Consider the following 26,462-nt stretch of genomic DNA (forward strand, 5'->3'; position numbering starts at 1 on the left):
GAGATATACCTGGTCTCAGAAGACTATTGTCTATCTGAGATATACCTGGTCTCAGAAGATTATTATCTATCTGAGATATACCTGGTCTCAGAACGTTATTGTCTATCTGAGATATACCTGGTCTCAGAACGTTATTGCCTATCTGAGATATACCTGGTCTCAGAAGGCTATTGTCTATCAGAGATATACCTGATCTCAGAAGGCTATTGTCTGTCTGAGATATACCTGGTCTCAGAAGGCTATTGTCTATCTGAGATATACCTGGTCTAAGAAGGCTATTGTCTATCTGAGATATACCTGGTCTCAGAAGGCTATTGTCTGTCTGAGATATACCTGGTCTCAGAAGGCTATTGTCTATCTGAGATATACCTGATCTCAGAAGACTATTGTCTATCTGAGATATACCTGGTCTCAGAACGTTATTGTCTATCTGAGATATACCTGGTCTAAGAAGGCTATTGTCTATCTGAGATATACCTGGTCTCAGAAGGCTATTGTCTGTCTGAGATATACCTGGTCTCAGAACGTTATTGTCTATCTGAGATATACCTGGTCTCAGAAGGCTATTGTCTATCTGAGATATACCTGGTCTCAGAAGGCTATTGTCTATCTGAGATATACCTGGTCTCAGAACGTTATTGTCTATCTGAGATATACCTGGTCTCAGAAGGCTATTGTCTATCTGAGATATACCTGGTCTCAGAAGGCTATTGTCTATCTGAGATATACCTGGTCTCAGAAGGCTATTGTCTATCTGAGATATACCTGGTCTCAGAAGGCTATTGTCTATCTGAGATATACCTGGTCTCAGAACGTTATTGTCCACCGACAACATACCTCTTCAATTACCAAATGCGGGTCATATGAAAAGAATCATCAACATAAACATAGTAGTCCCGCTTTGAAACAGAAAAAAAAGTTCATGATAGAGACCTCACTATGATTGCGATATGGGACAATAACGAAGATGTCATAATTTGATCCATTGTCCCCGGGCCGCTACATAGGTTTTAATTGCTGATCTGTTATCGTCTGCCATCAGAAACTCCCGCCATCTTGCCTTCTGCCTCCAGGCCACGCGAGATCCCTTCACCTGCTCCGCACGTGCTATACGTGGCCGCGAGACATATACGTACATATCAAGAGTACGTACAGATTACATCGAAAACCTGTCATTTTATGTAAAATATCTTCTTCATTAACGTAAATCGAATCATGCTTAAGGAATTATCATGCTGTATTATTCAAATGAAAGGATATGCGATTTATGTTTGTATGTGTTCCGGTATACTGTAAATGTCACGCACTCATACATATATGTATGGACGTCAGAACGTTTTATCATGTCTGGACGTCTGATGGATTCCTCAACGGAAGTTTGTTAAAAATGCCCATATACAAAAATCGCCACCATAGTGCGGATAGAGCGGGTTTGTTGTCGCGGTAAAACCTCGTTTCATTTCACCTCACCTACAAACGGAGCTATCAGGGATACAGTTTAACCTTTTAATTATAATCATAAAGTTCAAATTCATATGGTGCCTGAAATCCAGACCTTGCTCAAAGGATCGGGTCATTGGCTTTTTAGAACAGAAGGGTCATCACTTCGTGCTGGAATGGCTGATTGTTAGCGATGTGCTATATGGATTCTGGAAGTTCATTCCAGTGGACTGGACAATCGTTAATCGCTGGTTAATCAAATTCTTTAAACATATAGATTATAATTTACCCCAACACCCAAAGAATAATTACAAAAAAGTTATATATAAAACAAATTAGAAGATTTTCTTCACTAATGTTCAGTAATCATATACTGAAGGAAACAAATAAGGGATCACATGAAATGACAAGTATTCCTTTATTTTGTTCCACGTTTTTTCACAAGTTACGCAATGCAATACTTATGAAGAAACCGGGGAAAAAATAAATGGACATTTATGCTTTCATTTGATCTCTTATTGTTTCCTCAGTCTGTGTAGTGAGTCTGAAGCCTTCCTATTCTTGTCACACCTGGGTGTGACTACAGTAGATAAGCATGGGTGGGAGACCACCAACGTCGACACGGCTTTTAAATCAACTATGCGATAACGATACTTTAATACTGATTTTCATCACTAGCTTGAAGGAATAATGCTGCATGATATCTGCAGCTGCTGAAATGTGAGTCTTTTTAAAGTATGTTGCATGCAGAGATTATAAAAATGCGAAAACATGTAGATAATGTTCCCAGGTCAAACAGACTAGAGTCGGTCAAATACATGATTGATGGCTAAATGTCGTCTTCATTTCATTCACGTTTTAGCTCACCTGACAGAAGGTCAAATCAGCATATATCGTGACATTTTCTCTGTCGGGAGATCGTCTGTCTGTCACTGTCCCTGACATAATGACATTTTATTATCCCAGCAATGGCATCTCGAACATTGTTACTCATAGAATTCCGATTCAATTTTATTCAGTACCTTTTGTTCCCAGTATTTCCGTTCAGTCTCAGAGCCTTATGGCGCTATCTTTTTCTTTGTTTATATAATCGCAGCCGTTATTGTTGCGTCACATTTCCGGTGCGGTCTGTCATACGCTGATCGGTCGTCATTTACGATCATCGTAGTTTGGTTTCATATTCCCCCATGGCAAATCACACCCAATGTACAGCCTTGTCTCACGTATAGTTATAGAAATATTTAACTTGCGGAAAGGATTTTTTTGTCCCTTTGACATGAAGATTTATGTTGTCGATCGTTGCCGTTGTCAAAGGATAAACAAAACAAAATCCCGTTACATATAAATCATATTGTTAAGTACATTCTCTCACAAACCTGGGTCACTGCGGTTATGTTGAGGCACACAGTTTTAGGTTTACAATGATAAAGAAGTGAGTGAGTGACTGTGGTTTTACGCCACTGTATTCCAGCTTTGTGGCGGTGGCCTTTAAAAAATCGAGTCTGGACCAGACAATCCAGTGATTAAGAGCATGAGCATTGATCTACGCAACTGAAAACATGTGTCAACTACGTCAGCGAGCCTGACCACCCGATCACATTAGTCGCCTCTTAGGACAAGCATAGTTGCTTTGTATGGCAAGCATGGGTTGTTGAAGGCCTGTTTCAGCCCGGAACTTCACAGCTACAATGACAAATGAATATAGGTCCTAGAAATAATTCAGAACCTACAGAATTGTCACTGTCGAATGTAATGTGAAATACATTTGATCTCGATTTTGAAAGCTGGAAGGAATTCAATGTTTTCGAAGGGGTATCAAATCCGCACTTTGCAAGCTGATGAATGAGACGCAAGGCAGTTCAAAATAAAGCCTCGAACAGAAAGCTTCCTAAGATAAATTCCATCCTGAAATTTCTGGAACGATCTTCTCGATTGTAAACTTCAACTAAATCCCTTTCGGTGGTGCCCACCGATATGCAGTGCCTTGGTGTCAAAGACGAGATGATTCTCGTAATACAATATTACCGTATTTCAGCTATTCATATATATTATTACGCCAGATTCTTGCACGCACCGCTGTATATAGCGTATTGTTCATCATTATGAGTGAGTGAGTTTAGTTTTACTCCTCCCCACGCAATATTCCAGCCATATGGTGGTGGTCTGTAAATAATCGAGTCTGGACCAGACAATCCAGTGACCAACAGCATGAGCATCGACCTGCGCTATTAGGAAGCGATGACATGTGTCAACCAAGTCAGCGAGCCTGACCACCCGAGCCCATTAGTCGCCTCCTACAACAAGCATAGTCGCCTTTTATGGCAAGCATAGGCTGCCGAAGGCCTATCCTACCCTGGACATTCACGGGTCTCATAATTATGGATAGAGTGAGTGAATGAGTCTGCGGTGGTATGTCTGCCGTTTCATCAGGATCAGTTTACACGCTCTTGATTACTACATTTTGTTTGGTCCACTGTCACTTGACTGTTGAATGTAGATCCGTTATACGACATGAACTTTCCGATGCGGCATTGGTTAAGTGTTACCCCACTTTTAGCAATATTCCAGCAATATCATAGCGGGAGACACCAGAAATGGTCTTCACACATTGTACCCATGTAAGGAATTGAACCTGCGTGTTCGGCGTAATGAGCGAATGCTTAAACCACTAGGTTACTCCATCTCATCTTTAAACAGAGCATATACAAAACTGAACAGATGATAACTGGTGAACGGCCAACGTTTCTATTTCCAGGAGGTGCTGTTGTTAAATGAGGTTCTGTTTCAAGGCGATATCCGTCTCAGGGTGGAGGAAGCCAGAGAGATCCTCAACTCCATCTCCAAACGACGTCGCAAACGGAAGATTACAGCCGACCAGGACAAGTGGTGGACACTGCCCATACCATATCGATTTGATGACAAAATGAGATTTAGTGAGTAGGTGCTATATTAAAAGTTTCGCTTTCAGTCTACTTTTGAACTTGCGATGGGCTATGTTGTTACCGTTGTTGTTGGTGATGTACAGACGGTTGTTGCAGACATGACGGAGAAGGGTCACATCCTGGAAGGTGTGCGTCACTGGGAGGAAAACACGTGCATCCGCTTCCAGGAAGTTCCCGCAGACACGTCTCTCAAACCTGTGTTACTGTTTAGGAAACACACCGGGTAGGTGATACATTTTGTACAAGCATGCATGCGTGCATGTGTGTGCGTGGTCTTTGCTTTTGTCTCTGTTTGCATGCCTTTGTGAGTACACGTGTCTGTGTATATTCGTCTATCCCCCACTGTGTGCGTGTGGGTGCATATTGCATTTAAGTCCTCAGTTGTAACCTAGAATCTCTATTAAGAAAGAGAACATCACCTACACTGCTCCGGGCCGCCCTGATTCTGTTGGATATCATCCGCGATATCTCCAGAGTATACGTTGCGATAAATCTCCACCATACCCTGGATGCATCTATTATTTTATTACCTCCCTTGGGTTGCATTTTATCCAAATAGATGTCCACCCCTGGAAGCTGAGGGAATTAACTCATTTTCGCTTTTTAAATTATCAAACCGTTTGAACTTGGCTACACAAATGCATCCAGGGTATACTAGCGATTTAACGTAACGTATACCCGGAGATTATCGAGGATGGGTTATATGCCGACACACTATCTATAATGACTAATCGTTTAATCGCTCTTTTGGGGTAAAACGTTTTGTGTAGAGATCAATACCTGCGCTGTCAAAACATGTAAATGTTATGGCATCATTCCGCATATAGTTGGTCTGTAAGTTTACGATATATATCGTATTTGGTTTTGCGCATTCTTTTATGCCTCATGGTCTTTTGTTCCTAGGTGCTGGTCCTATGTCGGCAAGGAAAATGCATTTAAACTACAGGAAATATCCGTGGGAGAAGGCTGTTTCTCTGTAAGTTGAATATTTCCTAAGGAATACACGGTATGATACCATCTATGGCGTGAGAATTAGTGTAACTGGAAGCATGTTGAATACATCCTTGATATAATTACTAACATGACTTAGAAAGTGTTAGAAACTGTTAGAAGTATTGTGGCTAGTTTCAGTCCTCAGAGACAACATCAAGAAGTGTTATTCTTTTGAAATGGCGGAATACACTGCGCATCTTTTATTGACATCCGGTTACAGTAAAAATAGTTCACGCAATTTTCACAAACGGAAAATGATACGGTAAACGAAATGAAATATTTTATGTTCATTCCGAGTCATAACACTAACACGAACATTCAAAGGGTTATAAGTGGTCTTCAACAACCCATGCTTGTTAGAACAGGTGACTAACGGGACCGGGAGGATCACTGGATTGTCTCGTGCAGACGCGATTACTTGTAGACCGTCTTATAGCTGGGGTGCCGCTAAGCACGGCGTTAAACAACAAACAAACAAACAAAACAATCAAGCGAGACAACGTGAACCAAAGCCATGGAGTCGAAGCTGGTTCAAGATTAGGGGATATGTCCTAGGTAGTATAGCACACGCCCTATATACGGCATGTTTCTTGTTCCGACAGTTGGGGATTGTCGTGCATGAGCTGGGACACGCTATTGGGTTTTGGCACGAGCACTCCCGCCCTGACCGTGACAACCACATCAGGGTCAAATACGAGAACGTCCGCGACGGCGAGGACTTCAACTTCTTAAAGGAATCGTGGCGTTACCTTGACAACCTGGATATCCCTTATGATATAGGATCTGTCATGCACTATGGTTCCACGGTAAGAATCCATCCAAGGCTTCACGAACTGGCCCCAGTGGTAGCAATTGGAGGCGGACGAGGTGATCTCTCAACTATCAATTTTAAGACATAGACAACTGAAATTTTACCAGAATTAAATTCATCTGACCTCTGAAATACACTGTTTTATGTTACTCATTAGCGACAACGTATGTATTGATGTCACCATTTGTCCGCCTTGACAAAATTCACCTCCCGGGGACTACGGCTAAACCATGGTCTGGGTGGTCATGTTCGATCATATGACTGTTGGCGTGTCATCATGCCCAGACGGAATATCAGTAACCAGATCGTTTGGTCCAGATTCGAGTATTCCTTGACAGCGATACTGCTTGAATATTACTGACCCTCTGACGTTAATTAACTATACAAATATCAGTAATTTTGCATTTTAAGACAATAATATGTCCGTATTCACTTCTCATACAGATCAACATTTTTGTACTTCGTCCGATGCCGTACATAGAAATCAAAGAATACAAGTAAACGATATGTCATCTTAGTTGTTTAATGTCATTGTGATATACGTATTTCGTAGATCTTTGTTATGTCCTGATTTACAGATAAGTTTTGTGAACACTAGTAAAACAGCACTTTGAATTAGGCATTGACGGGCACGGTTTCATGGTGTCGGGACGACCAATACATCGTGTATCTTTGTTATATTCAGGCGTTTTCTGTTGGAAGCAAGACAACGATAGAAACTCTGCAACCTTTGGAACAGAATGTTCTGGGCCAACGCCAGATGTTGTCTTTCTATGACGCCAAGCAGGCCAACCTAGCGTACTGTAAAGGTAAAGAGCGTTTTTAGACCCATGTTGTTTTTCACTACATCTGAGTCAGGTTATGCGGCGCTAAGGCGTTTTCGTTTGTCAAAACGTTTTTCAACGGGTATTGATGAATGTTAGAATCGAAAGAGGTAACGAACGAGATCGGGTGGCCAGGCGTCATAACTTGGTTGACTCATGTCATTGTATTGTCAGTTGCGTATATCGCCTGTCATAATGTGTGGATTGTCTGATGCAGACTCGATTCTTTACAGACTGCCATCATATACATGGAACATTATTGAACGTTAAAGCTTAGATGCAACCAAACAAATAAACATAATTAAAGCATAATTATAAACATAATTATTCATGAAAATTACTATACATTGCTAATTATGAAAAAAACGTGGGTTTACTAGGCTCGAAACGAAGCACCCTGGATGTTACCAGTCAGAGCGGTTGAGCGAGCACTCAAGTGTAGGGAGACTGAACCGAGTCAGAGCGGGTGGGCGAGCACTCAAGTGTAACGGAGTCATTCATTGGCTGGTTCATTTGCAGCGCTTTGTCTATGGCGTATAGCCTGATAGGTTAAAACTGCATGTGGTCAATGATTCGCGTTGTGTATTGAATATTGTCATTAGCAAACAGGCAGGCAGACACATAGGTGTCAATAAAACAGACATTGTTTGTGTCTGTAAAAGAGGCTGTTTATCAGAATCGGCATGTTTTGGGGGTTTTTTTATGTAACGAGTAGATTGTGTAATTGTTTGTGTACACACCAAGATTAGATTACTCCCACTCACGTCCTCATAATCCAGGCATCAGACTGCCGCGAACCTATTCACTGCACATGCGCTGTGTACTTTTCTCACCAGAAGGCTTGAAACTAGTGAATCCTCTCGCGGGTATTTTTTCATCGCGTAATTTTTCAACTTATGAACTGAATTTACATTTCTAGTAACTGTTGCGGTACGTCCATAGGTATCAGAATCTGCAAAGCTTTGCATGTTTTCAGTTACATGTAAGCTTTAAACAATAATCAAGCAATCTAAATCAAAAGAGTTTTATGTATGTGAAGAAGGCTTTAAACATCATCGGTTTGTTACATTAGGTATTCTATCTTTATATCTATTCGTGATTAGAAACGAAGTCCATCACCATCATCATCATCATCATCATCATCATCATCCAGTATGATGACTGTGTTTCGTGTCTTTATGTTCTATTAAATGAAGACAATGATGTGAGTGAAACACAAAAGGCGCAGCAGGTATCTCCTCGACATTTTGTTTTCTATTTAAAGGGACTGTCAGATTTTGGAAATGTGGTTGAATATAAATGGCAACAACTGTTCTCAGCGCTATAGAGCTTGCAAGTTTGTAATCTACATCCTGGATTTCAAGCTAATAATACAGATTTCGTTTCTAGACAGGTGTGCGTCCTCGCCAGTCAAGGGATTGTGCCAGTATGAGGGTTATCCAGACCCTAACGACTGCTCCCGGTGTAAATGCCCGGATGGCCTTACAGGAACCAAGTGCCAGTTGGTAGCGCCATCTGTAGGTAGTGCGTATCAACCAACTATTTAATACATTGATGTAAAATACTGACACTGAAGAATCTTCCTACCAAGAAAAGCAGACCTTTTACGTGTAAAAGAGACACAGGCATTGCTAGAGTTTTCTATCTGTTCTTGAGGGGTTCGGGTTGTCATATTGGTTAAAGCTTTCGCTCGTCTCGCGGAAGACCTGGGTTAGATTCCCCACATGAGTGTAAATGTGTGAAAGTCATTTCTGGTGTCCCCCACCGTGATACTGGTGGAATATCGCTAAAAGTGACCGTGATATTGGTGGAACATTGCTAAAAGTGACCGTGATATTGGTGGAACATTGCTAAAAGTGACCGTGATATTGGTGGAACATTGCTAAAAGTGACCGTGATATTGGTGGAACATTGCTAAAAGTGACCGTGATATTGGTGGAACATTGCTAAAAGTGACCGTGATATTGCTAAACGCTAAGTAAATCCATACTCATTCACTGTCTAATCTTGTTATCCAAACAATTACATACGATTGTGTATGCAGCTTTGTATGCCCTCAGTGTCAGCCACTCCTGAATGTAAAATGAAATGAAACTTTTTGTTTGCAGCGTCATGTGGTGGAGTTGTGCAGATCGAGGGTCCGGAAACATACACCATCCAAACTCCCGGGTACCCATTTCAGTACCAGCCTAACGTGCAGTGTAACTGGCTAATCAAGGTAAGTCGTGTATGAGTCATAGTCCTCCCTCTCACTTGTGGTATGGTGAAAAAAAACCCAGTTGTTTGGGTCACTTATATACTTATATACAGTTACGTTTTCTGAATACTATGCGATATGCTATGTGCTCAGACTGCATTACGAAAAGAATCACACTCATGTCCTTAACGTCTTCTGTTCATTATATATCCCACCCTCCAGCTTCGTTTACTTCTTAATACGAGAGCCTAACGGTGCTCGCTGCGAATATTGCATCTCGTGAACTCGAACGATTTGCCGTCCCAAGATATTTGTCTTGTTAGAATTGGTAGATAATGGACGCTGGCCCCAGATTCGTCCCGGCTTCATTCCAGTACCGCTGCACATCATACACGTCCCTTCACTAGACTCCCATCCTGAACTGGACTGGGCTCACTTGTACTAAGCGATCTCATCGCTACAATGATTTTAACTCCCATACTCCAACATAGGCTTAAGATCGCTTTGTGCAAGTGGGCCCAGAACTTTATTTAGACTCCGATCACGTTCTGCGGCATTAGAGGTACATGTTTTCATCATAACGTACAATTTAAATACAGATATGAAACATGACATGGTTCCATATTCAGCTTCGAGGTCACAACACAAATGAATACTTCATGCATAAAACCTTCATGCATGCACTACAAGTGTCCTCTTTCTCTCTTTCAAGGCGGCCAAAGACAAGGTTGTCAACCTGATGCCAATCCAAGATGACTTCATCTCCCCACAACCATCTTGTGACAGCTTTAGTGGAAACGTCTGTGATGAAGAATATATTGAAATCAAATACAGAGTCAGCATGGCCAGGACAGGAGCCAGGTAGGTTCTCGTTACCATGGAGACTCGCGGGAACTGACTGGTACCTTTTTACAGGGGAATGCAAACTCTCTTTTTCTAAATGACATATATTTTAGAGCGTATCTATGTTTCAGAGCGTATTTACATATGATCTGAGTTATATATTCTCTACATCACCTCTGTGTGTAGGTTTTGCTGCGGCCAAGCGCCCACATCTGTTATACAGTCGGAGAACAATACTATGATGGTACTCTTCAGAACGAAACACGGAGGTATCGGGGGCTTCAAGTTTATCGTGTCTTCAAGTAAGTTTTCACATACCTTATTCCAGTATGTCATAACATTATAGCCCATACGCTTTCATTTGGTGGTTAGAACTTGGTTCATTTCACGTGGACTGTTTAATCTTCCGAAGTCAAGGTTTGTTGCTGAAAGACGACATGGTTTTTGTTGAACCCGGTCTTGTCCCAGGGCGTAGCTTCCATTATAAAAAACCCCGCGGTTACACGTGCAAAATGAAAGTTAGGCAGGTCGTCTATGCTAAGTTAAATATAACAGCCGCTTTGTAGCCTATTAGGCGGACATATTGGCTTGCTGCTCGCCTGTCGCCTGAACAAGATATGTTTACAGATCCCTATTGCTAACCGACCTGACTTTCGGCATTGAGGGAACAGAAGAAGGACTTGGCTTCGATTCTCTTCAGTGTGTGAATCCTATTTCTTGTGTCATATTGCTGGACTATAGTTAAAGGCTTCTTAAGATCGCGTGAGCAGACAAGGAACATTAAACCGAACTACTACAAGTCGTTGCAAGTAAGCTAGTCCTATAAACGTTTCAGCTTCCTGTGGTGGCTGCGTGGAGCAGACGACCGCCGACCAGCCGGCGTGTATGGTGCAGGAGAAGAGGTGGTGTCCAAAGAGGTGGACATTCAAGGAAAGGGTTTTCTGTCCAACCTTCTTCAGACCCGTGGGGTGGAGATGCGGATATTACGCGTGAGTGATTTACTAAGTGAATACTAGCATTTACTAATCTATGCGTTTTGTGCACTTGTTTTATGAGAGTATCATACCACGAAAACCAACAATTTCCCTATGGCCCAAATGTCTTTTTGTACGTTCAAAGCATCAGCTCATTCTGCTGACCGAGCGTTTAATCCAGTGTTGGTCTTGTGCTAAAGAGATTCAGAAAAATGACAATGGTAGGCTACTGGCTGTTCTTTCATATTACCCTGAGACATTGTCCATGTGTTCAAAACGAATCTGAACCAATTTTATACTTCAGGACGAAAACAGCATATCGACGGGGCGAATGTCTTCGGGAAGTGGGTCGGTGCTGTGGAGACTTCAAACTTTCTGGTAACAGATGTATATGTGAGTACTCTTGGTCGAACAACTCATCTACTTTAGTTTGTTGAGGCAAATATTACGCGCCATATATAGACTGTGATCCATACAACAGAGACTGCATTTCTAGAATCAGTTTCAGCGTATGCCTAGTTGGGTTTGTTGGTATCCACGGTGGAATAGATACAAAGTGTTCTTCCCGCGTCCGTGTATACCTTATATAATTAGGTTTTGCCGCCCTCCTCAATCTAAACATACGCTAGAGCCGTTATCGTTTATTCAGCCTAAAACATGCGAATACCTTGCTAAACCATGGTCACTGCACAGGCTGATAATCAGTGACCAATGGACGGCGTGATGCTCGGGAACTGAAGGTCCCTGTCTGCGTCAGGCAAAAGCTGTCACTACATTTTGGCCAGCCACTGTCCATTGTCTGAGTGGGCATGTTCCCGAATCGAGGGTCAATCAACTGTCATTAGGGAGTTTACAGTTGTCCATCCTTTCTGAACTAGGCTGGAAATTTGTGGTTTGATCGTCCAGCCACTAGTGGCCATAACGAATTTATAACGCCCCATATAATGTCCCTCCTATGGACCAGTCAAATTCCGACTCTCACATCGCTAGTGTCAATGGCGGCCAGTTAAAATTATCAGTCCGATTGATACTATAATGATAATCAAAGTCCTTCCATTGCGGAGTGCTTAGAGTTTTGGAAAATATCTCTCGACTCCACGTTGACGGTTTACATGCTCTGGAAATCCCACAATAGATTGAAACCTAAACAGAAGTCTCAATGTTGATTATCAACTGAATGTCGACATCGTCATGTGAGTTTGATTGGACAGCACATGCACTCATTAGACCAGTTCCATCACTGTTCGGCAAGGGGGAAAACTTTACATCTCTAGTCATTTAACATCCTTCCCTTGATGCTGAATTGTATCTCACTGACCGAGCCCTCGAAACTCGGTACAAGTCGAGAATAGAACAAGCAGCCATTTTCACATACATGTACATTGACACGAATCGCTACATTTGAGGCAGAACCTTGACGGTAACGTTAAACCCTAATCACGTCACCTCTTTCAGTGACGTTAGCCGATCATCATCTGACAACACATTCCCCAAACACCGATAATGGTCAGGCCTCGTGGTCAGCCTGGTCAGCGTGCTCACGGTCTTGCGGCGGATGCGGAACACGAACTAGAACACGTGTTTGTGATAGACAGAAGACATCCTGCAGGTAAAATCAGGATACTATTGCTTTGGCTCTCAGTGAAATATGTGAATTGTAAGTCCAAGGAACAAATATTTAGGAAATAAGCACAACTAGGAATGGCGGATCATCATCCTGAGTAAATGAATGGTATTACTCCCGAGTATTTCATTGGTTGATACAAGATTCAGCGTTTCAAGCGTCACATGTTATATATGACATATGACGTAGTGAACAAATTCATATCATATTTGTCTCAACAATAAAGTACTGAGATCTGACGACCAATCACCATTGATAATCGATAAAATGCACATTGAGTAACTGACTGAGTGAATGAATTAAAATTTATAGCCACATCATCCATATTTCAGCCATAGTGCAGATACAGAAACGGTTTCTCCTCCCACCACTTTAATTATGGGTATTATCTGAATATCCCAATGATTTATCGCTGTTCTGAAATGTGACGGTACTGTTGTTATAATGCTGCCCAACAACAGTTTACATAGCGTCTAACTTGTCTCAGATAAAAGCACTGCTGACCTTTATACAAGCACCGGTTACTTAATATTCGGCTGGTTATGAACAAAGTTAGAAAGTAAATATTTGCCGACAATGTTTCCACTTCCCTGTTTCAGTAACCAAACAGAGGAGAGGCAGACCGTTACATGCCAGGACAAGCCATGCCCCTCTACAAGGTTCGTTTGTCCCAAGAAAAGAACTTATCAGGAACAGTGCATGATATGGTCCACCAAGATGTGTACACGGTAATACAGCAGTTCAAAATTTTTGCCTTTGTATTTTTTAATGCCACACTAAGCAATGTCAGTGATAAATGGCGACTGTCTGTAAATAATCAAACTGGTCCACTTCCAGTAATCAACTGCTTACATGAACATCAGTCTACACAGATGGGATTAAAAATGCCTGACCATTCCTGTACTCCATATGGGACTCAGTGCAACAAAATTTCAAAAATCTCTACTTCACTGAGAAAGAGTAGTCCCAAACATAACGTGTTACGGCAATTAAACGACAGGTATCACGTGGGACTAATTCAGTGATGTAAACCTATGTTTCAGGTACCAGACATACATGGCTGTTTGCAGTACAGCCGAGTGTTGTACTGGATACTCTCTGACAAGTGGGAAGTGTGTCAAAAACCCAAGTTAGTTCTCGAACTACCACCAAGCAATTCTATCTGTGATATTACTGGCTGACCAGCAAGCTAGATACGCCATGTCCAAGCAGGCTGACCGCTGTGACGTCAGCCTGTCCACAAACATCATAAACTGGTCCCCGGCTCCCTTTGCGCGCACCACCTTGCGATATGCGAGACGGGGCCCAGCTTAGAGACATCACAGCCATCGATTCCTCTCCCCAGTGGTGATGACGTTTTGATGACGTCAGTGTAGTCGTTCACCAAATTGACCTATCAGAAGGTCGATGTCTCCAAGAAGTGCTTTTTTCAACAGTGGGCATCTACTGCGCTGGACATTGATGGTTGAATGATCTGCTTCATTCATACATGCTATCCATCATTATTATATTTCACATCAAACATCACCACATTTTTTTTTTAATTTAGTTGTTTTCATTGTGTTTCACTTGTATGCTTGGAAGTAATCAAGCTGTAAATATAGCTGTCTGTACATACAATGACTACACACCTCCAGAAGGTTGGTGCTTGATGCTACGTCTTCATTGCTCTGTAAATGTTGCTTTATGTTACAATCCAAAATGTTTAACACTATCACTGCACCGTGTATATATAAAATCACGTATTAGACAGCGTGGTTACGCTTTTTGAATACATGTCTTTTCTATGAAAAGTTTCCATATAAAGTGTTCTAAACATGCTATATTATTGCAGACAATGTTGATAAAACCTTACAGGCTCCCATAGTGGTTAGATATACTATGTGATTTGTATGGAAGTGCGATGTGACTACTGAGGGATGTCATCCTCATTCTCTATCCTGGAATCTGTTGTGGACAAGTATCTAATGCTGAATATACCTTTCTGTCTGTCTTCACAAAAAACAGAAGAAATTATGTCAATACATATGAAAGGAATGCTTGTATATTTATTTCACAACTTTTTGTTATTTTTGCTCAGACATACAGAGGAACAGAGGCACATACAGAGATGAATATGTGTCCTTTGGCACATACAGAATCAAACACACAACCACTGAAGCTCTCACAAACACAGATAGACACAAAGACTGCCAACTTTAATAAACAGACAGACATGAGTTCAAATATACATCATATTAATGTACAACTGCAAAGACTCTGCATATTACTGTGAGGCAAATGTTCCAAGCATTGCAGCAGTCACTATATATAATGGCTATCACCATGCACTCCCAATCAGCATACCGTTTGTGGTGGACCATGGTTGACCTGTCACTCAATGAGATGTGTATCAGATCCCTGTGATCATTATTTGAATCTCTGGTTCCCATACTTTATCTGTCTAGATTTACACTCAGACTTGTGGGTTTCACCTAGGAAGTTTTTACCTCATACCTGCATCACGTTCCTCCTACCATAAGTTTAAAAGAGCACTGTCCAGACCTCTCCCTTTCAAAATTAGACCCTTAAGACTTTCAATGCATCATTCCTCCACAAACAATAGCGTCATTTTCAGTTGGAGCATTACAAATGGGGTTTACCTCAAACCTCCCACTCTATAAGTATGTTTAACATGCAGACTGATAATGGTCACATTTCTTAGGTCGTGGTTTGTAGACAGGATACACAAGATTATATCAATCACTTAAGACAATACTGGTCTGGGTCTGACTGTACAATGACAAGCTCATATTGAGGAACACAGCACTTGATCATGAAGATAGTTTCATGATTTGAAGAGATGCTGGTTTGGGTCTGACTGTACAATGACAAACTCTTGTTGAGGAACACAGCACTTGATCATGGGTTAGTTTCATGATTTGAAGAGATGCTGGTTTGGGTCTGACTGTACAATGACAGGCTCTTGTTGAGGAAGATAGCATTTGATCATGAGGACAGTTTCATGATTTGAAGAGATGCTGGTCTGGGTCTGACTGTACAATGACAAGCTCCTCTCGGGGACCCGGGAGTTCCTCCTCCCAACAACTCTTGCTGCAGGTGTACACCAACACTGTCCCGAACTCCACCACAGGGCCTGTGAGAGAAGAGCACACACTCACATGTCATCTCAGTGATCTGGGATATCATGATATCATCACACAAATAACTACAATGAAACCATACCAATGTTCAATATGACTAGGACCAGGTGCTCAGAACAAATGTCAGTGACAGTAAAGGCAAGGTATTTCCTGGATGACTGCTGTCAACATATATGGTATAGATCTTTATACATTAGCTGAGAGAGATGAAAGGCAGCATAGTATATAGCATCGTATCCAAACTGCATACATTGATACCTATGTGATCACTCGATTGTCTGTTTCCGACTCCATAATTTACAGACTGCTGCCATATAGCTGGACTATTGCAGCTCTTAGTGTGAAACTACAAACAAAACTCAATAATAACCAACAGATCAATTCCATACAATTCCCTGACAGTGGTGGACCCATACATTTCTGTCAAACACCTTTGGCTACAGTGAGCAAACAGCTGATTTCTCTACAGTCTAATACAGTCATGGTAGACTCCCATCTGCTGCGAACCGAGAAGGTCCCGGGGTTGAATAGGCCTTCAGCGACCCATGTTTGCCATAAAAGGCGACTATGCTTGTCGTAAGAGGGCGACTAACAGGATTGGGTGGTTGGTTGACACATGTCATCAGTTCCCAATTGCACACATCGATGCTCATGTTGTTGATCACTGGATTGTCTGGTCCAGACTTGATTATTTACAGACCGATGTCATATAGCTGGAATATAGCTGAGTGCGGCGTAAAACTAAACTCACTCACTCACTCACCTGCTGCATTGGTAAAAGCAACACATTGTGTCTCAGGCCTTTACAGACTCATCAGCAGTCATCCTTGCAAGCTTAAATTCTACACGTATCTTCAAAGATTTCCACCATACTGACAGGAACTAGTTCTTACTGACCTCATATATTAGTACCAAAAACAATGCATATGCTCATTTGAACGTGTTGATGCCAACATTGTTTCCTATAAAAGACATAATTTCAATAAACATAGTAACATCAAGTAGTTATCTGATTACTGAAGGGTTGAATGTAAAGTCATGACACACCTTGTTCCTTGTGCTGACACAGGTAGGGCACAAGTGATGGGACCAGTTGTACCTCAAACACCCTAGCTGCACCACACACAGGGCAGGGGCGTGGTCCTAAAGATGAGGCGGAGATAGGAAGTGGGGTTCCTCCAAGGTGATACCTGGTACAGACAATACACAATGACGATCATAGTTGCAGACATCCTGACACAGATGACATCTCATTTATAGAATGCTTCTGAAATATTGATAACAGACAATGGACTCATGCAATAAATACAAAACTTGCAGTTGTTGCTGCTTGAAGATAACCATGGACCGAGGTTGCATACATTTTAATTTTGTGTTATTCAAAAAGTAGTTGAGGACTGACTAGAACTGCAAAAGATACAAAAAGTACACATTGCCAAATCCAGGAAAGAGACAGGAGTAAGACAATTATCTAGCAATCTTGACAAACACTGACTGTGGTGTGTTAACATATTTACCTGATAACTTGTTCTGGGCACCTCTTTATGCGCTTCATGAACTTGTGGAAGTGTTTGTCTCCATGTTTCAGTTCTGTCTTTTCATATTTTTCAGCTGAAGCACTTTTCTTGCCCCCATTAGGTTCCCTGAATTTTCAAGTATTAAGATAAGTATTTGATATTCTGTTAGCACAGAGGTTAGACATTCACAAACATAATGAGTAACCATTCTTTTCTGACAATGTCCATATAGTCAGAATTGTTGCTGGTGATTGAACCAAGTCTCATTTGAACATTACAGGCATACTAATGAATGTCTATGCACAAAGGGACATAACTCCAAGTATAGCATCCATTATACTTCATTTGGTTCAGTTGCAATCTAACTTGAAAACTAATGTACATAAAATACTCAATGAAACGCAGAAAACAACCAAAACATCATACCAACTCTGTAAGGTTTTTGCAGAAGTTTTGACCTAAAAGTAAGTTGATTAACATACTATCATTAAAATATTGGCACAGTTCAGTGTTACAAGAGAGGAGTGCAGCAAAAGGTGCGGAGAAAGTTACTTTTTCTTTACCCCGAGCTATGCCGTCTCCGTCCTGTCTCACACACCTGGTTGTCCCTTTCTCTGACTCATCCCTTGTAACGATTAGTAAACTGTGTCAATAATTAAATGATGAATTGTTAAACAACTTGTTTATTTTTAGGGCAGAACTTCTGTAAAAATCTTACAGAGTTGGTATGATGTTTTGATTATTATCAGCACTTCATCGATATTTTATGTTTGTTATTTTTCGAGTTAGATTGCAATTCATCACTTTTGAGCAGACTATAATCTTGAGCATGCACTAGTGAGTGGATATGTGCCCTATATAAATATCCTATCTATGTAACTGGAGATTCAAACTGTGCCAGTCCCTCTATTACACTGGATACACTTCTCAAATCAACACTATGATAGAACTGAAGATTCTGATAATGGAGGCAAGGCAGAGGAACAGTTCTTGGAACACAACCTGGCACTTGTGATTGATATCCTCATTTACTGGATTTACATTTAGCAAAACTCTCCAATAAGTGATGCCTGATTGAATTCTACACCAACTTAAAAACAGATCTGAAATCATCCCATTAGCAATCAGGGTAGCAATCTGTGAAATGTTCATAGCACTAAAACATTCATTCTGATAAGCTGTTGAGTTGAAACAGGTCATAACGTTAAGAATGCTATGAACATTGAGACCACTGATTGACCTTTCATCAAACCAGAGCAATGCTACCATAACACTGATTAACAGTGAATGAGTAAGTTTAGTTTTCAGCAATATTCCAGCCATATGGCGGTGGTCTGTAAATAATCGAGTCTGGACCAGACAATCCAGTGATCAACAGCATGAGCATCGATCAGCTTAATTGGGAACTGATGACATGTGCCAACCAAGTCAGTGAGTCTAACCACCCGATCCATAACAGGAAAGCAACAGCGATGTTTCTTCCTTCCATTCAATCCATTGGCTATTCCAGATGACATGAACTACTATCTCTTGCTTAAGTGAGTAAATACATTTACTGGCAAACAAGGATAAATTCGAATGGTTGCAGAGAATGCATTTATGAGCAGTAGGTGGTTCATGGCAATGAGCAAACCAATATGGTTTATGAAAGGGAGAGCAGATGTAGATTAGTTCACATGCAGTGCATGATGAAGAAATTTATTGCATGCATAAATGCACACACCTTGCTCATAAGAGTGCAACTATTGGAGTGGAGCAACTATTCTTGCTCAACGTGGGGCCCTTTTGCTCACAATGGCAAGCGCCAGTGGACGACACTCATACATGTTTGTATCGGTCAATTTTCAGGTCAGTGCTCAACTTAATCTTGTTTGCCAACAAGTAGATACCAAACAGCATGTCTCACCTGTCATCATCTATCAGTGATCTGACATCCACACGTTCTGCTCTCTCATAGTCTTTCAACAGTCTGGCCACATGGGCCTCATCTGTGACATCACTGGATGGTTCATCAAACACATTTAGATGATACGACAACAGCGGAGTGGACTGGGAAGCTGAAGACTTCAGCAAGACTCCATCACCATTACACGTATCATCTGGTTGGTTGGTTGCTAAGTAACTAATAACATTTGCTAATGTTTTCTCACTTGGGAGGAGTGAGTCATCTCCCTCGACTCTGTCTGATCCATTGTCATCCTCCATATTCAACTCATCCAGGCCCAGCACAACAGCATCTTCAGCACCACCTGCTCCATCTAGCTCGGAATGACTGCTGGTGGATGTTGCCGGAGATTCAGGAGTAAAATCCACACGAGCAGTTGTACACTCAGTGCCAACAACCTCTGTACTGTCCGTCACCATAGCAACCAAATCTTGAGCATCATCATCACAGCCCCAGTCATCAGCATCATCACACCAATCACTGGTTTCCATAGCAACCTTACTTTTACTGGAACAGGAATCACTGGCTGACTGCTCCTGGCAAATACTGGAATCTCTGAGCTGAGACCGAAATACCCTCCACCTAAACATACAGAAGGAACCCAGTTTATGGCAATGGATTTAGATCATCACCGACTTATATCAGGACTTTTCATGTTCAGTAGTCTTTGACAGATGGATATTTCAAATCATACGTTAGGAAATTTAACAACGAAACCCTCAGGGTACTACTTACTCAGAGAAAAAGAAATGCCACATATGTTGCATGCAATCAACAACTCTCATTAATTCTAACAGACAGAATAATTTTTACCACGACTGCTAAGGACAATTACCATTGAATCATTCCCACTGAGTGAGCGTAATATAATTTGGGTAAAGTTAAACCCCGAACAAAATCTGGGGACCACAGGACCACCAATTACTTATTTCAAGTGTCCTTACATGAAATATGATGGTTCTGTAAAGTGATGAAATGGTGTAGCAGACTGTATTGCAAGGTGTAATGGATACTTTCTAACTGTGTATTTCTTGTCATGGATTTTGAACCGTGAATATCGCTGTGCATCAGATAAATATTTTTCTGTGTCCATTCTATACATTTGTTCATATTGGACTCACATTTCTGTCATGCATAAAATCCTGGAATAATTTAACCATGTTAATTCACTCAAACAAACATTTTTTTTTAATCAAAGTGTCAATGATGTCTTTTAGATTTATTTTGTGATACTGAGGCAATGAAATAATTATTACAGAAATAACTTTTGTGACTGGTTCATTTATTGCTCAAAGCCACACTCAGCAATATTCCAGTTATGTGGCTGTGCTCTGTAAATAACTGAGCCTGTCCGGACCAGACAATCCAAAGATCAACAACATGAGTATCGATTTGTACGAGTGGGATACATATATGGAACATCATGCCAGTGCATTTGGACGTTTTGTATTGAACTCGAAGATGTCATGGGAGCACAGAACTCTTACTTCGAACTCACTGTTTCTCCACTCCCATGATATCTTCTTGTCTGCTCCTTTGACATCTTCAAGTTCAATACAAAACATCCAAGTGCACTGGTATGAAGTCCTATATCTATAACATATTCTCTTATCTTGCATTCATTTGAAATTGCAAAGCTTTGGAGAGAGTAGAACCAGCAGGGGTCCCCATAGGAAATGTGGGATGCAATACACAATTTGACCATGCTTCTGTATTGCACCCCCCTGTTACTATCCTAATTTTATGGGTATATAATATGATGTAATAAACAAAACTTTGTGTCAACCTAGTCAGCTGGTCTGGCCACCAAAACCTGTCAGTCACCTCATATGACAAGCATGGTTAGCTGAAGATCAATTCTTACAGGACTGTCATTGGTTGAAGACATCCTATGAATATTAACTAACACATGCTTGTGGATGCTGGTTTGTGGCTGTTTGTTTTAAAGGGGCACATAGCACATATTGCTAAACATCATACTGTGGGTAACACAAAACCTCAAGTTTCAGCCAAGAGGAACTATACCCATGCTCCTTGTTCCAGCATGACCTTGTCGAGCAGGCAAACACATGAAGACATCGATGGAAGGGAGATAACTCTAATGGACAATAAATCTGTAGTACATGAAGCATCAGAGATGAGCATCCCTCACATTTGGGTGTGGACAGAGGGATCATCAGGTCCTTAAAAAGAAAACAGTTACAAATCACGTTTCCAGACACTGGCAGGATGCAAGACTGATACTGTTTCCACATAGAGAACAGAATTCAGGCCTCTAGTTGGTATTCTTGCCCACTATGATGTCAGCCAGGTCAGACAAGGAAAAGACATGAATCATTGTGTTATTTAGATTGTACATAATCTAAGTAAGTTCAAACCTCAAGACACTTTGTAATCCTGGTAATTTCAAAATCATAAAACATAAAATGCCAATTAAGTAACTGATTCATCTATTCTGCTCCTATGAATAACAGGACAAAGCAGAGGAGTACAGATTTACTATTTTGTAGAGGCAATCAATCTACATCTACTTTCAAAAGCCATCATTCATCTGCAATAACATTCACACGCAAACCATCATTAACACACAGTTAGTCAATATCATGATTTAGAGATTCGTTAAAAACAAACATACGTTACAAGTGAAATTCACAGGGTTACAAACAACTTGACTTCACCAAACTCTGGATAATGGAAAACATGTTCATTGTCATGTCTTCTTTGGGACAGGATTTGATGTTTTATTTAGTTTCCATAAAACAATGTAGGTAGTAGAAGTGGAGAAACAACTTGAAGTATTACTTACCATGGCTGACCAGATACAATGCTTTCTTAATTTTTTGGGCTACAAATGCCTACTCCTACGAACTTGCTTGACAAAGGATTAGAGAGGAGGTAGAGTATCTGCCACAACTGTAGCCAGAAAGTGAAGGGATTAATGTCACAACCATAATTTACCTCACCACTGTACATTTTATGAGTAGCCATTCAGAATGAAATGAGTGAGTGAGTGAGTTTAGTTTAATGCCTCACTCAGCAATATTCAAGCTATATGGCGGCGATCTGTAAATAATCGAGTCTGGACCAAATAATCCAGTGATCAACAGCATGAGCATTGATATGCGCAACTGGGAACCGATGACATGTGTCAACCAAGTCAGCGAGTCTGACCATCCGATCCCGTTAGTCGCCTCTTACAACAAGCATAGTCGCCTTTTAGGGCAAACATGGGTTGCTGAAGGCCTATTCTACCCTGGGACCTTCATGGGTCATTCAGAATGAAAATTAATACAACAGGAATCACAAACAGACTGTACATAAAAACGCAGTATTGTTTCAGTCATGTGTCATCACATAAGAGTGAGCGAGTATGATTTTACGCATCATTTAGTAATACTCCAGCAATATGAAGGCAGGGGACACCATATGTGAGCTTCATACATTGTGCCCATGTGGGGAATCGAACCCCAGTCTTCAGCGTGATAAGTGGATGCTATAATCACTAGCTACAGACATGTGGCAGTTATATTTGGACACTTCACATAATTCCATAGATTTATATGTTATTTCAGTGTAGCATGAATAATTTTGATAAAGTGAGTTGAGGATGAATTTTTGTAAATTTTAACAGGCCAATATGAAATCATCTCTGCTCTGCACACATCATGTCATTTTAGTTTTCCAACCACTCTTGGAACTATTGACATCACATCTATCAACTTGCGCTCGGTTCCAGAATGCACAACCCCATAGGATGGCATGTTAAAGGAGTTCTTGACACTGTGCTCACTAGTGACCTGCTATCACAGTTTTTTAATGGTTTTTAACTATTTGCCCCTCTGTTTCTTAACATGAAATTTTTCTTGATGATTGATTAGCTATTCACCGATGTTTCCTGCTTGTTTACAGCTGCCGATCATGTTTCTGCAAATTGTGGTCAACAGGAAGTGAAGTAATGTATATTGTGTTTTCCCAACAACTAACAAGACGAGTTATTGCCATTTCTGAATTTTTCAGGTCATTAACCAAATGTGAGTAAAATTTCATAAAATAAAATTGTATTTCAAACCTTGATATACTGAAGTAAGTTCATAATTGGAATTTGCTTTTAACAACAGTTTAAAACTACCAAACTCATTCTCAATGTGAATGTTGTCAGATGCTGATATATGTCGATGGGAATTTGGAGATGTCACCATGCAGATGAAGTTATCAAAGTTGACTTTTTGAATAGTCGTTTGCAGTTTTGGTAATGTTTGTTTTCACTGGGGGAAAAAAGTAAAGATGAAGGTGAAAAGTGAAAGTTATACTTTCTCAGTATTGTCTGCATGGTGTATGTCGAGTGCATAAATCAGAGTTGGAAATTTAGGTCAAGTCAAAGTTTAGTGATTGAGTGTTGGCAACATGGGTGTATCAAATTTAAATAAGCACTTCTTATGGACTGAATTGTCAAGTCACAGATTCACAACATAGCCAGGATGATTTTCATTCAATCCTCATCATTTATGAAATTTCATGTAAGCACACAAATGGTCACATGATATAGCCCGACTTGTTTGGGCCCAGCCTTTCGAAGGGATTCATATTTGTAACGTCTACAATGTAAAATTCTTACAGTGATTTTAATTCTCATAGCCTATTGTTTTTGTGATGTGTAAGTTAATGTGTGAAATACTACAGAACTACAAGTCAAGCTGTTTGCAGATGTGCTTCTGCCAGGTGTTGCCAGTAACTGATGCATAACTGGTAACTGGTGATAACTGGTTGCTACCCAGTGCATATGTTGATCAACTCGTTGCCAGTCGATAAACAAGCAATGGAAAATCAAACAAAAATTCTGTGACTGTAGGTAAGTAAGATGATTCCTCACAAATGTGCTCAAATTGAGTTGGATCTTAAGAAAATTACATTCATGAAAAATATTTATGCTGCACTAAAAAGACATGTACAAGGGCGAGTGGTGGGCGAGTGGTGATGCGGTGGGTGATGTGGTGGGTGATAGGTGACTAGATCTAAGGCGCCTGGCTAGTTATCGAGTGAGCTTGGAGGATCGAGCCCAGCTATGACAGGGAGTAGAAACCTTGGAGTCAACTTTGTGAGCAGATTCTTTCAGTGTCATCACAGCTCCTAGTGTACAGTACACAAGTACGTGTTAAAACCCGTGAATCCATTGGTAGATGATGGCCAGCGACCAGTTAAAAATCACCGTGTACCAGTTATCGCCATCATCTGCCCATGATCTGGGCCCTGGCTGTAGCGCAGACATCTTGATTTCAGTACTGTTTTACACATTGAAACATCACAAAAGCTGTAGGTTACCAGAGTTGAAATCAAGCTCTCTGTCATTGCTACTTCAGAGGTAGGTACTACTTACAGGGTGTCCACCTATCTTGTTCACATCCCAAGTGGTTGGCGAATCGACTTCTGTGTCGGGAACACCGAGCAACACCGTCGACATTCTTCTTTTCAGTCGCTGACATTAATGATAAATCAAATTTGTTTATCTGACAATGAACTTACGACTGCCTCTGTTTTGATACACCGGGCATTTATTACCGGATTCCAGGCATAACGTTACTACATACTCTGTGTCTATACCAACCCACGTGTTGAACAAACCGGAACGACGGAGCAATAACAGAAGGGAAGGAACTCTGAATGACTAATGGCACACTATAATTTACCGTTAGAAACGAACATGGTGAGTTCAAATCTATGCAGAAATTAAAATTGTCTATTCCTCAGATCACGGTTTTGTTATTTTTGTTGTTGTTTAATTAAACAGATGGGTATTTCATTAAGGTCAAGCATATCATGTACAAACATATTATAGCCACTGTTATGAAAGATTGCCAGCCAGTAGAAAAGCTGACCTCTTGCAGTTAGTAATGGATGCCCTAATAACGTAGAGGTACATCCGGACAGATGTTTTTTGTTTAACACACATCGATATTCAGTATAAAGTAATACAGCCTGTTGTATATAGTTTGAGGAAAGTCTTCATCAGTATTTGAATCATGTTATATCCATCCACAGGCACTGGTGACAGATCCATTTGTATGCATTACAAATGTCTTTTGATGATTGTTTCTTTACATCCCATTTGGTTCATATGTAAGGGAAGACAATAGTACTTTAGTACTGTGTCCAGTTCATGTGTAAGTCACCAGGTGTTCAGTTCATGTTTAAGTCACCAGGTGTTCAGTTCATGTGTGTCACCAGGTGGTCACTTCAGGTGAAAGTCCCCAGGCGTTCAGTGTATGAGTAAGTTACCAAATGTCAAGTGGATGTGTAAGTCACCAGGCGTTTAGCTCATGTGCAAGTCCCCATGCATTCAGTTCATATGAAAGTCACCAGGTGTTCAGTTTATGTGTAAGTCACCAGGTGTTCAGTTGATGTGCAAGTCACCAGGTATATAGTGCAGGTATAAGTCCCCATGTGCTCACTTCATGTGTTAGTCACTAGGTTTAAGTGCAAGCATGAATCACCAGGTGTCCAGTTCACGTGTTAGTCACCAGGTGTTCAGTTCACATGTTAGTCAGGGTGAACTGCAACCCCGCTATGACAATCATGTCATGACCATTATGATTGCAGACTTGCAGACGGTCATGCTGAGTTGTTCCTTTGATTGCCATTTGCAGCTGAATTACTGAGAACAGATAATTCCTCAATTTTACTGCGACCTGATAATGAGACTGCACTCATTGGTCTCACAGATGTCAATCAGGTAGAGTCGCTTCTAGTTTACGAGTTTATGCAAGAGTGCTACGACCCTGTTATGATCCACTTACCACCATTAGAGATCTACTTTCTACTGCATTGAGAGTGCTGTATGAGCCCTGTGGTGATCCAGTTGCCACTCAATCAGGATTACTAAGAGCAATACTTAGCAAATGATTAACTTAGGTTTCTGTGCAGATGTTCAGGAAAGAGAACAGGGCCCACTAGGAAAACACACATTTTATTTTGCTTGAACTGACCTGATAAATGTGCATTATAAAATACTTTTCGGCAATGAAATGTAACATGGCTTGCACGAGTTTTGCAATACACAAAGTAAGTGCTGATGATTGAACTAATCCTTAACAAGGCACCAGCATAGAAACATTTACATTGTTAAATACTGAAACATAACTAAACCATCAGAAAAACATAAGTATAACATTATTATGAGATATTGCAAAATTAATCATTGCAGTTAAACATTTA

General features: G+C 40.8%; 2 protein-coding genes across 3 annotated transcripts in view; one reads left to right on the forward strand and one right to left on the reverse strand.

Moving 5' to 3' along the window:
• The window catches only part of LOC137277492 (zinc metalloproteinase nas-36-like), a 27,997-nt gene extending 13,300 nt beyond the window's left edge, over positions 1-14,697 (forward strand). The window contains exons 3-16 of one of the 2 annotated variants that reach the window (XM_067809237.1): positions 4,196-4,373; positions 4,479-4,605; positions 5,286-5,358; positions 5,978-6,181; positions 6,872-6,995; positions 8,400-8,534; positions 9,119-9,228; positions 9,920-10,068; positions 10,237-10,352; positions 10,886-11,039; positions 11,329-11,417; positions 12,480-12,633; positions 13,248-13,376; positions 13,692-14,697. In XM_067809237.1, the coding sequence (XP_067665338.1) occupies positions 4,196-4,373; positions 4,479-4,605; positions 5,286-5,358; positions 5,978-6,181; positions 6,872-6,995; positions 8,400-8,534; positions 9,119-9,228; positions 9,920-10,068; positions 10,237-10,352; positions 10,886-11,039; positions 11,329-11,417; positions 12,480-12,633; positions 13,248-13,376; positions 13,692-13,782 (1,833 nt within the window). In that variant the 3' untranslated portion in view covers positions 13,783-14,697. The remainder of the gene's footprint in view (positions 1-4,195; positions 4,374-4,478; positions 4,606-5,285; positions 5,359-5,977; positions 6,182-6,871; positions 6,996-8,399; positions 8,535-9,118; positions 9,229-9,919; positions 10,069-10,236; positions 10,353-10,885; positions 11,040-11,328; positions 11,418-12,479; positions 12,634-13,247; positions 13,377-13,691) is intronic. The other variant, XM_067809238.1, reaches the window with a different exon arrangement.
• LOC137277493 (programmed cell death protein 2-like) lies at positions 14,667-24,907 on the reverse strand. The gene is made up of 7 exons (XM_067809239.1): positions 24,839-24,907; positions 24,628-24,726; positions 21,279-21,436; positions 19,215-19,835; positions 17,309-17,434; positions 16,839-16,981; positions 14,667-15,784 (listed from the first exon to the last, which is right to left on the reverse strand). Exons 2-7 carry the CDS (start codon positions 24,709-24,711, stop codon positions 15,651-15,653), a joined length of 1,266 nt encoding a protein of 421 aa, XP_067665340.1. The 5' UTR covers positions 24,712-24,726; positions 24,839-24,907; the 3' UTR covers positions 14,667-15,650.
• Between the last annotated feature and the right edge of the window lie 1,555 nt (positions 24,908-26,462).

The sequence above is a fragment of the Haliotis asinina genome, chromosome 3, assembly GCF_037392515.1.
Source record: "Haliotis asinina isolate JCU_RB_2024 chromosome 3, JCU_Hal_asi_v2, whole genome shotgun sequence".
Classification (NCBI taxonomy): Eukaryota; Metazoa; Mollusca; class Gastropoda; order Lepetellida; family Haliotidae; genus Haliotis; species Haliotis asinina.